Source organism: Podarcis bocagei (genome assembly GCF_964188305.1).
Source record: "Podarcis bocagei genome assembly, chromosome: 9".
Taxonomy (NCBI): domain Eukaryota; kingdom Metazoa; phylum Chordata; class Lepidosauria; order Squamata; family Lacertidae; genus Podarcis; species Podarcis bocagei.
Genome location: NC_138134.1, coordinates 67,456,224 through 67,473,110, shown reverse-complemented (window position 1 = coordinate 67,473,110; position 16,887 = coordinate 67,456,224). Strand labels below are relative to the sequence as shown.

The window sequence follows — 16,887 nt, the reverse complement described above, 5'->3', positions numbered from 1 at the left end:
AACTCTCAAGAGCCTCCCTGTTCCCAAGAGGGAAAAAGCGAGTGCAATTTATACAAAAAGATTTATTAAAAAACCAGTAAGACACTACTACGTCATGACACTGTCACACTGGGCTTTAAACACAAGACTTTTGTTCTACAATACTGGGGAACAAAATGGGCGTGGGCATAAATCAAATTGATCCTTAAGCGTAGCAAAAAAAAAAAAAAAAGACGGTGAAAGCAATTCTGTTGTAATGAGAACGCAATCAAACTTCAGAGGGACCAACATCTTACTTCCAATTCAGGGACTTGATACAAAAATTTTAGTTTGAACTGCTATTAGCAGGCAGCCTGAGCCGCCTCAAAATGAATCTTCAAATGAGAATACTGCTTGTCCACCTAGAGAGAAAGAAAGAGGGGTCAGTTTGTGAAGGCCACAAGTTCTAGCCAAAGTTACAGAAAGTGTTTAGATACCCCTATGTCCCACTATGTAAATATTGTATCAACATTAATCAAATATGCTTTTTTATTTTAAAGCTGAACAGGAGAGTCCATGAGCTGGAAATCCACATGTGCACCACTGTTTGGAAAAGGGTCTTTCCACATCTCTGAAATTACTCAAGAAATACTTGTTTATTCACGAAATGCCGTAAAGGATCTCCCCAAAACCCTTTAATGCTCAACCACCACTGAGTAGCGGTAGTAGCTTAGCAAGTGGCTATTTTTGGCCCAAACACTTCTGTTAAAGACTTATAATTGCCAGCTAAAACAGCACTACTTGTCCATTAAGAGAAATACAACAAGGAGAAAGGGTTATTAAAATAGGTATACTATAAATAGGTGCGTGTAGTATATATATATGTATATAATATTGAGAAGTTAGAGGAGTTGACACAACAGGACTTCAGCTCAAGAACATCTTGCAATTACTGCTACAACGTCTATAAAAATGGGAAAAGCAAGCATTAAAATAGATTAATAAAATATAAAATTAAAGACTGGAAAATCCAGAGACAAGCTGTATCCTTAGAAGAACAAACAGTTAAAATTATTCAGTAAAGCTGACGTATTTAACCATTACTGGGCCTGTAAAAAATGCATTAAAAATTACATTACAAGTAGTTTTACAAGCAAAGAAATAAGTGAAGGCAAAGCTTGAAGTATCCATTTTATTATAATGCTGATACAGGATGTTGGAAGAGACCATACCAAACGGCAGCATTCGAGAGCGTGAGCATCTCGTACCCTGTCCGCATTGAGCGGGCCTGTGAGAATCGGGAAGTCAGCGCGACACAGGGCCTGCAAGGAAGTTCCCGCTGGCGGGTACAAACAAGGTATAATATCAGAGTTAGTAGGCAATACTGTTTTCGCTGCAATTCCTTAATTTGTACCCATTAGCAGTACTTTACCTGTTAACTTTACTGACTTGTTAATTTACAGGGCAAAAGGCAAAAGCTTAAGAGCGCCTGGGTTACTTATCTTCAAAGGCATTACGTTACATTACGGTAAGCACTTCTGGGTGCTGCGAAATTTTAAAACATCAATCATTACAGTATCTTACGCAATGTACTCAAAAACAGCTACTATTAAGGATAAAGTAACGGCGCAGCTTACAAATGAGGGACGTACCTGTCTGGGGTGGGCTGCCAATGGAATAATTTAGTATGGTTTGTAGCTATTTTGATGACCTCCTCGCCGAGATATCTTCCCATAGCCACTCTGCTGATCTAAATAGGAGAAAAGGCAATTTAAGGCTCACGGAAGTTAAAGAGGCCACTGAGCTTTAAGACCATCTATTAATTTTGTAAAAGGCTAGATCCTCAAGAAAGCTCTTCACATAGTGCTAGCACCACACATATGACAGCGGAGCCCTCTTTTATGCCTGTCAATTCCAAGATAAATAGGGACAAACCACTACTTTTACAGAAGCAGGCCATGCAAGCTTCACCAGCCCAACAAGCTGATTCATTAAAGACTTCTATAATAATAATAATAAATTTTATTTGTACCCCGCCCTCCCTGGCCGGAGCCGGGCTCAGGGCGGCTAACATCATAAAACTAACACAGTATACAAAGAACCTAAGAACATAAAAACAGGCAATCAATTAATTAAAATACATCTTAAAATTAGTTCAGAGCAAATTAAAATCTGGACAGATGGCAGTCCACAGGTAAAATTGAGAATGGTTAATATTCTCCAGGGCCAACTGTTACCACTGGTCTTATAAAGGACCTGTGAGCGGGCTAGGAGGCCTCTTTAATGCTTGTTCTTATACAGAAAGAAAAGAATCAGACTGAACCCCGACCAAAGGCCTGGTGGAACAGCTCCGTCTTGCAGGCCCAGGTCAAATCCTGCAGGGCCCAGGTCTCTTGTGAGAGAGCGTTCCACCAGGCAGGGGCCACAGCCGAAAAGGCTCTGGCTCTGGTCGAGGCCAGCCTAATCTCCCTGGGGCCTGGGATCTTCAGGGTGTTATTATTTGCAGACCTTAAGGTCCTCCGTGGGGCATACCAGGAGAGGCGGTCCCGTAGGTAGGAGGTGTCCTAGGCTGTATAAGGTTTTAAAGGTTAAAAGCAGAACCTTAAACCTGATCCTGTACTCCACCAGGAGACAGTGCAGCTCATATAGCACCGGATGTATGTGCTCCCGCGGAGCTAAGATCTCCAAAATAAAAGCAGGCAGTGTCAGGTTAAAAGGGGGTACTCCAACAAATCTCCTCTCAGAAGGTGGTAGTAGTAACGAAGGACGTTCAAGTCTCACCAGCAGTTTTGAAGGATGGAGAGCAAACAACTTCAAGTTAATGACCAAAAATTTCCTTAAGAATATGACCTCTTTTGTAATTAGACTAATCTGCAACCTCATGGGGCTCTAAAAGCATTATTATTATTATTAGTAGTAGTAGTAGTAGTAGTATACCACCCATCTGCAGATCTCAGGGCAGTTCATAACATAAAATAATAATCCCCCCTCCTAAAATACATTTAATAGGGCATCGGATGTCAATAAGCCAAATCAGTATGAATTTAAGTGCAGACCAACAAGTCCAACCTTGGTGCCATCATGGAAAGCCTATTTAAAACAAAAACAATACCACTTCTTGATTGCTAGGTACTGGGCACAAGTCACTATATGCCTGATTAATACTGTTATCGCCGAAAGTCATCTAAAAGATTGTAGCTTTCTGCCAGGATCACTGAGAATGTGTGTGCAGGCGTTGTGAAGAACAATGTCTACCACCCTCCAAGTTAAAAGCTTTGTTTGAGAAGGCGCACTAGCTTTCGGCTTGAGCCTGCCTTTTTCTCTTCCAGGCTGTCTCACGCCTCTGGTGTTCCTTGGCTGTTTTAGGTGAATGCCCAAAGAGCAACACAGGAACAAAACGAGGGAGGGAAAAAACAAATGAGCTGCAGAAGGGCTGCAGTGCAGACGTATCCTGAGGACAGCTCCCAAAAGGGCACTCCAAAAACGCAAGTGCAGTGTTCCGTTAGCGAAATGGTCCGCCTTTCAAATTACTTAAACAGATTTCCTCTGCTAAAAACAGAAGATTAGCATTTTCCATTAAAGTGCTACTCAGCTGTGCCTTTCGGACACTAGAAAGAAAGTACCCTGGATTCTGATTTGGTAGCCACCACCCGAATCAACAGCATTTGCTGGTATGCAAAATATAAACCATCTCTACACTTACTGCTATAATCTCCGTATCCGTAATAGTTGTTGTAGCCAGTGTAGTCATAACCTCCGTAGCCACCATACCCTTGGTTGTTGTATCCACCATAGTTGCCATACCCCTGGTTCCAATAATTACTGTATCCGGGGTTCCAGCTTTGACTGGGGCCTGCAACAGAAGTAAGAGATGGTCACTGGGGGGAGAGAGCCTAAAATGAACAGTCCTAAACTCTACAAGGCAGCTGGGCTACTCCATCCCTTCTGCTGAGACCCTAGCTGCTTTTGGGCCTTTCTCAGTTGTCAGGCTACTGGAACTTAGCTGATCACTGTAGGAACTGCACTGTAAGAACTGGCGCCTGAACTTGCTTCACTCCTTCTTTCTTCCTCATGGCTTACGTGCTACTCTTACTACTGATCTTTGTAAGATGCTCTGGAAGCCTTTTTGGCAAGGTTAAAGTCTTTGAAATAAAGTGCTATTATGCACACTTAATTGGAAGGAATTCCACTGAAATCAGTGAACTGAATTTCCAAGTAAATTATTTTAATTTTAAGTATACTGGGTGTTATGTATGGTTCAGCAACAGCTACACTGTGCCAAACACCAAGCTATGTTAGCTAGCTTTCCACTATGCTGAAGTATAACTTTATTCTGTGAGCAACCACTCAGGTTCCTTGTAATCCTGAATTGTTAAAAAGGACTGTCAGTTAATATAAAAAGATTCAATGCCTAGGGCCAGGCGCTGTAGATCAGGTAGGCGCACTGAGTTCACAGAGATGCTTGGGGAATTTTTAAAACAGAAAGCTGAAAAACATGCACTAGAGAGAACAGATCTTCGAGCAGGTACTGGAATTAAGTATCAGTGCCAGTTAAATAAAAAATTTACCTCCACCTCGGCCACGAGCTCTTCCAGCAAATCCCCCTCGTGTTCCCCACTGCTGCTGCTGCTGATACTGTTCTTTTGACATCGCTACTTTTATTTCACACTGAAAGAATGATAAGTAATAGTTATTTCTGCAAAGTCCAAGTGAGCAGCTCTTTCAGGTTCAATGCCCATTTACTTTAACACTACTAACTTCATCAAAAATAGCAATGCAATTTAAGGAATTAGTTGGCACCTCCAGTTAAACAAAACTTACAGCAGGTAAAAACTGCAGCTATGTTATAGTTAAGTGTTAAATCTTCATTTTCACAAAAACACTAGTAAGAATTGAGCTTTGAAGAGGTATAGAGGCGCTGCTCAACATTCAGGAGCTTTAACTTAATCTTTTTAACCAGCAAAATCTTTGCTGGTAAGCGACAACTTAGTTTTAGTTTTGGAAACTATGTCATTTTAGTAGGAAGTTACAAGCTCCAAATAAGCCTATCTACCAGTCACTGGCAGAAGAGGGATTGCTCTTTTAGAAGAAGTAAATACTGTTTCCAAAATTATGAACTACCCAGCATAAACTGAAGTTTAAATGCTTGCAATGTTACACTGAATGGTGTAATCCAGGGGGTAGGGAACCTCTGGCTCGAGGGCCTAATTACTCCCAATTTGGCTTGAGAGGCCATTTTCACAATACCATGCCCCACCTGTGTGGGACAGGGAAAGACGCAGCTATAAAGGAGCAATAAAAGGTAAAGGGGCCCCTGACCGTTAGGTCCAGTCACAGATGACTCTGGGGTTGCAGCGCTCATCTCACTTTATTGGCCGAGGGAGCCGGCATACAGCTTCCGGGTCATGTGGCCAGCATGACTAAGCCGCTTCTGGCGAACCAGAGCAGCGCACGGAAACGCCGCTTCCCTTCCCGATGGAGTGATACCTCTTTATCTACTTGCACTTTGACGTGCTTTCGAACTGCTAGGTAAGCAGGAGCAGGGACCGAGCAACGGGAGCTCACCCCGTCGCGAGGATGCAAACTGCCGACCTTCTGATCGGCAAGCCCTAGGCTCTGTGGTTTAGACCACAGCGCCACCCGTGTCCCATATAAAGGAGCAATAAGGACCTTCAAATTACCTCCCACTACCAGCACCAACTGAAATGAACAAACAAACCCCTCTGAAGGTAGGCTTACGCTGAGAGCGCACCTGCAAAGTGTTTGGTGCAGCCCCTTTGAACCTTGAGAAGCGAGTATCCCAGCCCACCCACTGACATTCGCCCAAAAGATGGGGAATTAAGGGTGTGGCCTACTGGCCACATACAGTTATCCACTCCCAGCGTAATGTCACAAGCAGTTGGTTTTCTAGGTTCTGTCCCACCCTTCGCCCTGCCCTACAAAAGGCCTCAGCACAGTCAATATCCCATGCCCAGTCCTCACTGGGCTGTTTTCAGATTCCCCCTCCCTCTCGCAAGAAGTGTGCATTCCTGCAAGCCTTTGGGGTTCACCTCAAGCCTGCTAATATACCGCCCTCCTTCTGTATGGATGGTGTCGTCAACTACATAAAGACCAGCACTTGGATAACTAAGCTCTATATCAAGTACATAGCAATGATTTCAAAGTACTGTATTTTTTGCTCTATAAGACTCACTTTTTCCCTCCTAAGAAGTAAGGGGAAATGTGTGCGCGTCTTATGGAGCGAATGCAGGCTGCGCAGCTATCCCAGAAGCCAGAACAGCAAGAGGGATCGCTGCTTTCACTCTTGCTGTTCTGGCTTCTGAGATTCAAAATATTTTTTTTCTTGTTTTCCTCCTCCAAAAACTAGGTGCGCCTTGTGGTCTGGTGCGTCTTATAGAGCGAAAAATGCGGTGCTTTTTCAAAACAGAAGAGTTGAAAATATTTCTAACAGTTGTGTGTGTGTATGCATGCTTTTAAACAAATGTTTCACCCCTAACATCCACCAGTGACTCCTCCCTTTGTGTTTTCTTGTCAACTCTTCTGTCTTGATAATAACGGGCTGTTATTGACCAAGCAAAACCAGGATTCTCTTTCTAAAGAGGAGGTGCTTTGGAATCATAGCTTGAAACATACTTTACTGAGACCAACGTTGTGGTATTTTTTCTCCATAATTTTCTTCACTGGATCTTCTTCTTTGAAAGTAATGAAGCAAAAACCACGACGCTTGTTGGTTTTGTTGTCCATGGGAAGTTCTATCGATTCCACCTGATCAAGAGATACACAGATGACACAAAAGTATGCATTTTGAACAGCTTATAGCTAAAAGCACACGAAGAGCGTTGTTTCAAAATTTATATTAAATAAAAACAATAGAGGATGCAAGCAGTCAGGATGCAAGTAGTCAGCTGAAATTGAAACATCACCATCAATGATTGTATGAACCATAAATTAGAAACCAAACCATAGTCTTAACTGAAGTGCAGGGAAGCCATTATTTACAGCCATTTTCCTGCTCAAGACCCAAGTCTCTGGGCAAAATGGGCTTCAGAATGTATGACTATGATTTGTCCATTCACACATCATACTAAGTCACGGTAGGTTTCCCTGCTCATGCTTTGCTGCAATGTTTGAAATAAGCCTCTGCACCCAGGAAAGTGCCCAGAGGTAACCCCGCCCCACAATGGATTACTAAATTACTGAAAGAAAACTATGTTAATTGCAGAAACATTAAATTGTTCAGAGCCAATTTAACCATTAGAGAAAAATGCCTGCAGTAGAATTTTGAATACATATCAAATCTCAGGCTCTCAAAAGAAATCGGCCTGCAACTGAAAAATTTCAACCAGTTTGTCTTATGGATATTACTACTCTAATATTTAATTTGAACTTTTATTGGCTGGGTCAATTAGGCAGTGGTTTTGTTCTGAAACAATAATAAACAGTGCACTCCACATCCTGCTGAACTCAGGGCAAGCCTCCCATTGATTTCAGTGAAGCTGGTAGTACCCTACTGCTCTGGAAACAAATTAGCCCCAATACAACTGTAACATCCAGAACAGCACAACACAGCTTTTAAACTGATTCGTAGGGGGAAGTCAATAGGAGCCAATAAGCACCTGGTTTAGGATAGTTCTTAGGGATGAACTAAATGTCTATGTCCTCAAACTGAGGCCAGGATAGAAACTGGTAGTAAGAATGTGGAGACAACAAAGAACCAAAAGTAGCATTGCAAAAATTACATGCAAACAAGAGATTAAAAGTACCACGAAGGGACAGCTTTCTTATTGGGTAGCTGGACCTTTTCTCAGAGCTGCTTCTGTAAGGAATACCAAGCAGAGATCTCCTAGGTGTGCCAACTGTCATGAGTTTCATTATTCCCAACGGTTGCATTTGAACAGGGGGTCAAACTTGCCCTACAGCGATGAAATAATTCTGCCCTCCCCCAAAAAAAATCCTCGCCCCATTTTCGTCAGTAAACTGTTTTCCAAAAAATATTTTGGGGGAAGTTGTGAATAAGTATGAGTGGTATCTAATAGTGTCTATTTCCCTTCCCCACTGCTATACATACCCTAAAGTTGCTCAGGAGATTCTATCAGCCACTCTGAGCAGTTCTGGAGGTAGGGGAATTACCAAACTAACTCAATATAAACAGACAGGGCAGGTGACTTACCTCGCCAAAACCTCCAAAATATTCCCTTATTTTCTCCTCAGGCGTATCTGGAGATAGCCCACCAACAAAAATCTTTTTAACTGGTTCTTTTGTTTTCATCGCTTTTGCTCTTTTGGGATCAATCACTTTTCCATTCAGCTTGTGTTCTTTCTGATCCATGACCTGTAAAAAAATAAAACATAAAAAACATGGCATCTTAAACTATATTTCCTTGGATACTCAGCAAGAACTAGCATAGATCTTTTCTGAATTCTTGCAACAATGACAAAGCGTCTTGAACACATACCTTGTCTACGCTCTCTGCTTCCTTGAACAGCACAAAGCCAAAGCCTCTGGACCGCCCTGTAATTGGGTCTAACTTCAGGGTGCAGTCTACAACTTCACCAAATTTCGTGAAGTAATCCTTAAGATCCTTCTTTGTAGTATCCCAGCTGAGGCCACCAATAAACATTTTCCTGCAGAAGAAAACAAACGTTCAGATGTTCAGACTTTAATGGACTTTGCTAGAACAGTAGCAGAGCAATGTGAATAGCCATTAGATAACCCGCCCCAAAACAATGCCTGCCGTTCTCTCCCACCCATAGACCTAGGTACCTGCCAAAACAAGCAGTGTGGGGGGACAACTGGCAAGCCATCTGAAAGGGGGCTACACACCCCTTTTATAATGAATACACTACTGAAACTAATCAGAATTCCAACAAGAATGCGACGGTAAAAGCAAAACCCTACTCCCCTTTACCATCCCAGCATATCCCAAGGTAACACCCATCTCAGCAGCCCAAGGTACTTCTAATAGCTAGAACATTACTTAAACATATAGCGCTGCCATTTTGACATGGAAGTAACCACATAAACTGGCTGATGCTACTAAGATAGATAGATAATTTATTGCGGTCAGAGACCAGTGGTGCTACTTAAATTTCACATCCAAAGCTGGCTGATTCTATTGTTCTGTTGTGAACTGCTTGGGTTTCTTACAGGCTAGTGCAAATACAAACCAGTTGCCTAAAATGCAGAACGTCAACAATAAAAGCTTTACACCAAGCATCAAGAATCCTAATGGTGTGTTAGTTCCAGTTCTGCTAATTTGTGAGTGAATATACTTCTGCAACCCAGGGGATTGCAGTGGATGCTCCTACTTGAGGAAGGGAAAGGGGGGAGGAAAGTTTCACCAATTCCCTCTTAAGCCTCCAAAGCAACACTCAATGCTATTCCAGAGGCCCCTCCCTCGGGAACAGATCTCAGGGGAAGGGTGTGGGAACTGCAGAAAGGAAATGAGGAATTAGTAAAGTTAACCCCAACCCTTCCACTAATGGGCAGCCTGGATCCAACCCCATGAATGTTTGTATGGTATAAAAGCAATGAAGTGCACAAACTAGTCAGGTTGATTATTGCAGCAGGCTCCAAGACAAAAATAAAATAAAATATGACAGTCAAAGCGGCAGAAGTCCTGTATGAACTAGTTTTGTGATTACAATGATTTTCACACAAGACAGCACTGCTATCAATGATGACAGACCTCTCCCAAATCAAGTATGTAACCCAGGAGCTACTTCCAAGCAAAGAGGTCGAGACATGTCCACCACTCCCCACAGAATGAACAGTGAATAATACTTAAGTAAGTCAGAGCTTGGGGGAAGGGTTAGCCTAAATTGTTTTGAGATTAAAACAGGGAAAGTGGGGGGAACAGCCCACTGACCAACTCCCAGTGTTGTAACTGTACCGGAAAAAGGCACATACTAACTTTTGTTCAGGAGGCTGTCCCTTCACCACCTTGCATTCAGTCAGGGATTTCCTTATCTTAAGGCTGCACCTTTTAACTGCAGCTGTGCCTGAAACACCATGTGATGCAATATGGGTTGCTGCTAGAAGTAACATCCCATCTTTGAGCTGCAACTGTCACGTAAAAAGAACCACCTCCGCGGAAGGCTGAGCGCTAACTAAGAGCAATAAGAGAAATCATAAGAGCTGCAGGCTTCCTGAAGCTATTTTCAAGATATATTTTTTTAAAAAAATAATATTGATTGCTTTTCCAACAATTTAAACACTACAAAAAACAACAAAAAATAGACAATACAATGCAAAAATACTACATAACACTAACACAAAACACTAACACATAAAACTAACAAAACAAAAGCAGTTTAAAACACATCAAATAATTTCAATAACTTATCTTTCATTCACTTATTTCAGCCACCTCCTCACACCTCCCTTTTTGTATTCCACTTCCGCTAATTATTTCAGCAATTCCTTTCCATCTTCCTCTGTTTTCTATCCTAAAATTATCTTAACATTCTGACCTTATTTTTCCCCTTTAATATTCTATTAATCTATTTATACTTAATTCCTTATAACATTTCTACTAAAGCCATATATCTTCATTCCAACATTCTTCTAACATTCATTAATTTTACAGTATTTCTGTAAATAGTCTTTAAACTTTTTCCAGTCTTCTTCCACCGACTCTTCTCCCTGGTCTCGGATTCTACCAGTCATTTCCACCAATTCCATATACCGTATTTTTCGCTCTATAAGACGCACCAGACCACAAGACACACCTAGTTTTTGGAGGAGGAAAACAAGAAAAATAATATTCTGAATCTCAGAAGCCAGAACAGCAAGAGGGATCACTGCGCAGTGAAAGCAGCAATCCCTCTTACTTTTCTGGCTTCTGGGATAGCTGCGCGGCCTGCATTCGCTCCATAAGACTCACAAACATTTCCCCTTACTTTTTAGGAGGGAAAAAGTGAGTCTTATAGAGCAAAAAATACAGTAGTCCATCAACTTCATCTGCCATTCTTCCTAGGTGGGTAAATCTTGTGTCTTCCAATACTTCGCAATGAGTATTCTTGCTGCTGTTGTTGCATACATAAAAAAAGTTCTATCCTTCTTTGGCACCAATTGGCCGACCATGCCCAGGAGAAAGGCCTCTGGTTTCTTCAGGAAGGTATATTTGAATACCTTTTTCATTTTGTTATAAATCATCTCCCAGAATGTCTTAATCCTTGGGCATGTCCACCATAGGTGAAAGAATGTACCTTCAGTCTCATTACATTTCCAACATTTATTCTCGGGCAAATGGTAGATTTTTGCAAGCTTGACTGGTTTCATGTACCACCTATAAATCATTTTCATTAAGTTTTCTCTTAAGGCATTACATGCCGTGAATTTCATACCTGTGGTCCATAACTGTTCCCAGCCAGCCATCATTATGTTATGTCCAACATCTTGCGCCCATTTAATCATAGCTGATTTCACCATTTCATCCTGAGTATTCCATTTCAACAGCAAGTTATACATTCTTGACAAATTCTTAATTTTTGGGTCTAATAATTCTGTTTCCAATTTTGATTTTTCCACCTGGAAACCAACTTTTTTGTCCAAATTGTATGCCTCCATTATTTGGTAATAATGGAGCCAATCTCGCACTTTGTTTTTCAATTTTTCAAAGCTCTGCAATTTTATTCTGTCTCCATCTTGTTCCAAAATTTCCCAATATTTCGGCCATTTGGCCTCCCTGAAGCTATTTTCAAGATAGGCTCATGCAAAAATAAATAAATTTGAAGACAGGTATGTAAGTGAATGTGGAAGACAAACTTACCAGCTCCCCCCCCCCCATCTTTTTAATGATTGTATTAAAAAAACTAATTTGGCATATGTTTGTTACAATCTTGCAAATAATTTGACAGACGTTGCTAGTATACAACCTTTGTATTGGGCTGTTCATGCTCAGTAATTTGTGATACACTGAACTGAACTGTCAAGGTCTTTCCTGTCTCGTCACCTGCACAGGATTATTAAGAACACACCAAGTGAATGGATACTTACAAGTTGGTTTGTTCTATGGTGCTCTGAGCACTCCAAGTGGAAGATACAACTCAAATGTACTATTTGAACAGCTGCCTTTACTGATAATGTTGTGGTGCAGGCCTCCCTGCTTACTGAAGATATTGGTGCATTAGAGAACCACACCTGGAATGCAAACTCCTACAGGTTTAACTGTTACAGTTTCCATGCAAGAAGTCCAATAATTGTAATCTAGTAGACAACGGAATGCCTAATGCAGTGTTTCTCAAACTTGGGTGCCCAGCTTATACTGGACTACAACTCCCATCATTCCAAGTTAGCAGGACCAGTGGTCAGGAATGGTGAGTTGTAGTCCAACAACAGCTGGGGACCTAAGTTTGAGAAACACTGGTCTAATGAATCCAACACTGAGCATCTTTAAAAGTATTACAATTTCCGGAGTTCCCTTCTGGAAGTTCTGACTGTTAACCCATTTCAGGTTTAGAGCATAAATGAGTTTCACAGATTCAGAGCACTTCAGTACAAAATGAAACTGCAATCCAGTTGCACATCTGCTATCTTTATCACACAGAAAACAAGATTACTAGCAGTGCAGGAATGTCCTTGGATCATCTTGTAGACATATTACATTCTTTACTACTGTATTAGGCAAGGCCAGAAATGAAAAGATTTCACAAGTATAGGAAGAAATTATTCCTGCTAATTAAGTCATGCCAAGACAGCATTTTAGGACCAAAGAAGGCAAGAGGCATAAATATGGGGTTACAATTCTTTCCAAAGACCGTGAGCAAAGCCCATTTTAAAAAAAACTACTCACATGTACAGATGCTCAAAAGTCGGCTACGGCCTGCTTTATATATTATGGCAGTAAAACAGTTACCCAGAAAGGAATTGGTTCAACCTATGTGAACACAGCTTTAACACAAGTGGTTAACCATGCAGCTCCACTCCCATCGCTCAGCTTGGGCACTGAGGTTCTCCTCAGAGGGTCTTCTGCTGGTTCCCTCACTGCGAGAAGTAAAGTTACAGGGAACCAAGCAGAGGGCCTTCTTCGTAGTGGCCCCCTCCCTGTGGAATGCCCTCCCTTCAGATGTCAAGGTTAACAACTACCTGACTTTTAGAAGACATCTGAAGGCAGTCCTGTTTAGGGAAGTTTTTAAGGATTGATGTTTTTGTCATGGTTTTAGATATGTTGTAAGCCTTCCTGACAGGCGGCGTTTAAATAATAAAATTATTATTAATTAATTATTTATTATTATTATTATTATTATGGTTCTCAGTAGCACTCATTCAGTATTGTATAAACCAGGAACCATCATTTGATTAGTTTCAAAGGCAAGAGTGCTCCACAGTTGAGGGGCAGTCTCAACAGCCCAGGCTTAATGCTAATAGCAAATGGATGCTCATATTTGAACTTAGTACCACATAAAATAGGGACGTGGGTGGCGCTGTGGGTAAAACCTCAGCGCCTAGGGCTTGCCGATCGCAAGATCAGCGGTTCGAATCCCCGCGGCAAGGTGAGCTCCCGTCTTTCGGTCCCAGCTCCTGCCCACCTAGCAGTTCGAAAGCACCCCTAAGCGCAAGTAGATAAATAGGTACCGCTTTCTAGCAGGAAGGTAAACGCAGTTTCCATGCGCTGCGCTGGTGCCGGCTCGCCAGAGCAGCTTCGTCACGCTGGCCACGTGACCCGGAAGTGTCTCCGGACAGCGCTGGCCCCCGGCCTCTTAAGTGAGATGGGCGCACAACCCTAGAGCCGGACACGACTGGCCCGTACGGGCAGGGGTACCTTTACCTTTACCTATCACATAAAATAGCAGCATAGACCATCATGCTGAGTCCCAGTGATTTAGGTTACTTAGTATGCCTTAACTAGCACTATCTCAATAACATTGCCCAGCCAGGAGAGCTGCAGTATTTTTGAGCCCAACACTATGGAATAATCTCCCTAGGGAGGCCACCTGGCACCCAACTTGCTGTCTTTTCAGCATCTGGCTAAGGCTTTTCTTCTGTCCCAGTTTTAAAGATCTGGCTTTACGGTTGGTCACTTTAAAGTATGTACTTGGCAGCTGCTTAGTTCTGTGATATACATATTTGGTTGTCTCTTAAGTTGTGGTTTTATTATAACGTTGTTGTTTTGCTAAAGCCATCCAGAACTCCAAAAAGCTTGCCACATTTTTGTTACATTTTAGCTAGTCCTAATGAAAATATTGTCCAACTGTGGATTCTAGAGGTTTCTTCCCCCATATGGGGGAACATGGCTACCTTTTGCTTATTTTACAAGCTAATAAATGGAACCCTTTAAAGTCATCCCCCGGTAAACCACATTACAAAACTCTAGGCTCGGAGGTACGAATGAATGAATGACTATCACCAGAGTAAATTACTTATGTATATGCTACAAAAGGATACTGCTCAGCTATCCTGTTAACATTTTCTCCCATGCATTACATAAGACATGCAATATACATTAGTTGAGGGAACATAGTGTTATCCTTTCCACACTGTAAAAGTCTCAAAGTAAGAAAGCTGCTTAGGTGACCAACCTAATCCACTGAAAGACAATGCAACCTTCGGCCAGATAGTGGATACCCTCATTATAAACAGTGGGGGTGGGCTTTTCACCCAGCATTTCCACATATCTCTGCAGCCACTAACACAAGACACAGATAAAGACAATGCCATGGGACCACCAAGTAAAAAGTAGATTTCATGACGGGACAAAAGAGAGCTCAGTGGAAAGCATCACATTCGTTTTGAAAGCTACAGAATGTGTACCACCAAGCTCTTGCATGAGCTTATATGACTGTCTTTTGCACAATACACACAACTGAAAATTTGCACAGAATGGGCTCCACTCGCGCCATTTCTAGCGAGGTAGCAGCGCAAGTCCATCTGCAGCGAAAACAATGAGCCTTGTGACCGTCTACTCTCTGCGAGGCCACAACTCTTTGTTTTCACGCATCCCGGGCTAAAAACAAACAAACAAACAAAAACCAGCAGGGCTCATAAGCCATCGTCTGCATTTGACAGCCACTTCTAGACGGCTGTTTTAGTGCATTTTTATAGCGCCCAGACCATGCACACCGGAGCATCCACTTTCGCACCATGCAGCCCCCTCTGCGTTAGATGCATTTTGCTCCGTTGCAACCCGAGAGTGACTTCCAACTCTTCTCCCTTGCAAAGTCGGCAGGGCTGCCGAAGCAAACGGGGGCCACTCTTTCTTTATATATAAAAAAGAAGCCACGCGGGGTTCGCTACGGGCAAGGTCTCGAGGGCCATAAAACCAGAAACACATAGGCACAACCCACCCCCACCCACCCGTCTCCGGACCAAAGTAAGGCTGCGAAACGAAGAGATCGCTCTTGCAACAGGCAGCTGCTCCTCGGAAGTCGCCCGAGGCGCAGGAGCGCCGCTCGCCCGCTTAGACTTGGAAGCCATCAGATAAAGCGTCCACGACCCCCGTTTCCTTCCTCCCCGGAAGACTCGCGCATCTCCATCCTAACACTACCCGGGGAGGGGGAGGGGAAGCGGGGGAGATGCGGAGCGAAGCACCACTGAGGGGGCAGCAGAACCAATTTTGGGGAGGGGAAAAGGAGGTTCCCCTAGGAAATAATGCCGCCGGTTACGTTTCTCCCGACTCGGAGTAAGCAGGCGGGTCAACGCGAGGCGGGATGAGGCCCACCGTCGTTCTCCTCCTCCACCACCCGCTCGCCTACCCTTCATCTTCCTCGTTTTTGCTCGCGTCGATTTTCGCTCCCTCCGATTCTCCTGTGCCGCCGCCGCCGCCGCCTCCTCCGCCACCTCCTTCGGCGCCGCCGCCGCCACCGCCTCCGTTGCCCGAGGCCCCTTCAGGCTGCTCGGCCTGCTCCGAAGCCTCCGCGGCAGCGGCATCTCCGGCCAACGACTGCTCCGACATGGTGCCTCGGCCGGCTGGTCTCGCAGGAAAAGGGAGAGAGGAGCGTCACCGAAGGTTTGTTGGGGGGGGGGGAGAAGAAGAAGGCGGGATCCTGCGAGGCGCGGGGGGGGGGAGAGGAGTCAGTAGGGGCTGCGCTGCCCGACCGCGACGAAAACCGCGACGGCGGCGACGTGCCAAGCGCGGGCTGCTGGCGTTTCCCTCCTTTCTCGCACTTTAATGGCGCCGCCTCGATGGTTCCCAACCTAAAATGGCCGACGGAAGGAATGCGGCGGCGGCGCGGCCACGTGACCGACGCCCCAGTTTTCTTTCTCTCCTCCTCCCTTCCCCACGCCGTGCGCGCGCATTCCCTCGCCTTGAGGTCGTTTTGCTAGAGGAAACCATAGAGACGCAGGCGGACGGGGGACATAGAGGGGCCGTCGGTGGCGGCGTGGCGTCTTTTCTATTCAGCTTGTCTAGTCAGCCCCTTCGGTCGTGTTGTTTGTTGTTATTGCGTTTATTTATTATTCGTTAGGACTGCCTCAGCTTCCCTCATGTGATCCCAGGGCAGTTTAAAAAACAAAAAAGCGGGTCCGCAGCAGTTTTAACAAGGCATTACAAAACGATAAAAGCACAAATAAAACTGAAATGAAATAAATAAATAAATAAAATAAAACTGAAGTGAATAATAAGGGAGCAGCAGACAATAGGAAGGCCGCCATCACAGGCCTCACAACACAAACCCCGGATGTAGGAGATTTCTCCCACAGAAGTAAGAACTCGGAGCGCCACTCGGGCTCCCTTTATTCCTGTCACAGAAGCGCCGCCATTCCGTGAAAGAGGAGGTCTCGGAGCCGGAGATCCCGCGAGGGTCTCGGCCAAAGGGAGCGGGTCTTTCCGGGACGCGGGAGGGAAGAAAGGGCCGCGCGACTCCCTCGCAGGAGGAGAGGGAAGGGCGTTAGGCGGCGGCGGCCCAAGGCTGTCCTGGATTAGACCAGTAGCTGCTAAAATAAAGGCTTAAGATCGGAACTATTGTATTTGGGCCGATTAACAGGAC

General features: G+C 43.9%; 1 protein-coding gene across 4 annotated transcripts; it reads right to left on the bottom strand.

Annotated features, from left to right (window-relative positions):
* Positions 1-47: 47 nt before the first annotated feature.
* HNRNPD (heterogeneous nuclear ribonucleoprotein D) lies at positions 48-16,099 on the bottom strand. Of its 4 annotated transcripts, XR_014011378.1 has the most exons (9): positions 15,655-16,099; positions 8,415-8,583; positions 8,129-8,290; positions 6,592-6,723; positions 4,527-4,626; positions 3,662-3,811; positions 1,611-1,708; positions 1,191-1,297; positions 48-380 (listed from the first exon to the last, which is right to left on the bottom strand). XR_014011378.1 is itself a non-coding variant. In XM_081207316.1 (8 exons), the coding sequence occupies exons 1-7, from the start codon at positions 15,852-15,854 to the stop codon at positions 1,641-1,643; spliced, it is 981 nt and encodes a 326-aa protein (XP_081063442.1). In that variant the 5' UTR covers positions 15,855-16,099; the 3' UTR covers positions 48-380; positions 1,611-1,640. The 4 variants fall into 4 exon arrangements, 2 of the variants coding, with proteins under 2 accessions (XP_081063442.1, XP_081063443.1); XR_014011377.1 differs by having other exon boundaries at positions 1,191-1,708; XM_081207316.1 differs by lacking the exon at positions 1,191-1,297.
* Between the last annotated feature and the right edge of the window lie 788 nt (positions 16,100-16,887).

Coding starts and splice junctions, on each gene's coding strand:
- HNRNPD (XM_081207316.1), bottom strand. CDS start 15,854: ATGTCGGAGCAGTCGTTGGCCGGAGATGCCGCTGCCGCGGAGGCTTCG. Junction 8,291..8,414: donor AAGCAGAGAGCGTAGACAAG/GTATGTGTTCAA, acceptor ATTTTTTTACAG/GTCATGGATCAGAAAGAACA. Junction 6,724..8,128: donor ATTTTGGAGGTTTTGGCGAG/GTAAGTCACCTG, acceptor TCTCTTGATCAG/GTGGAATCGATAGAACTTCC.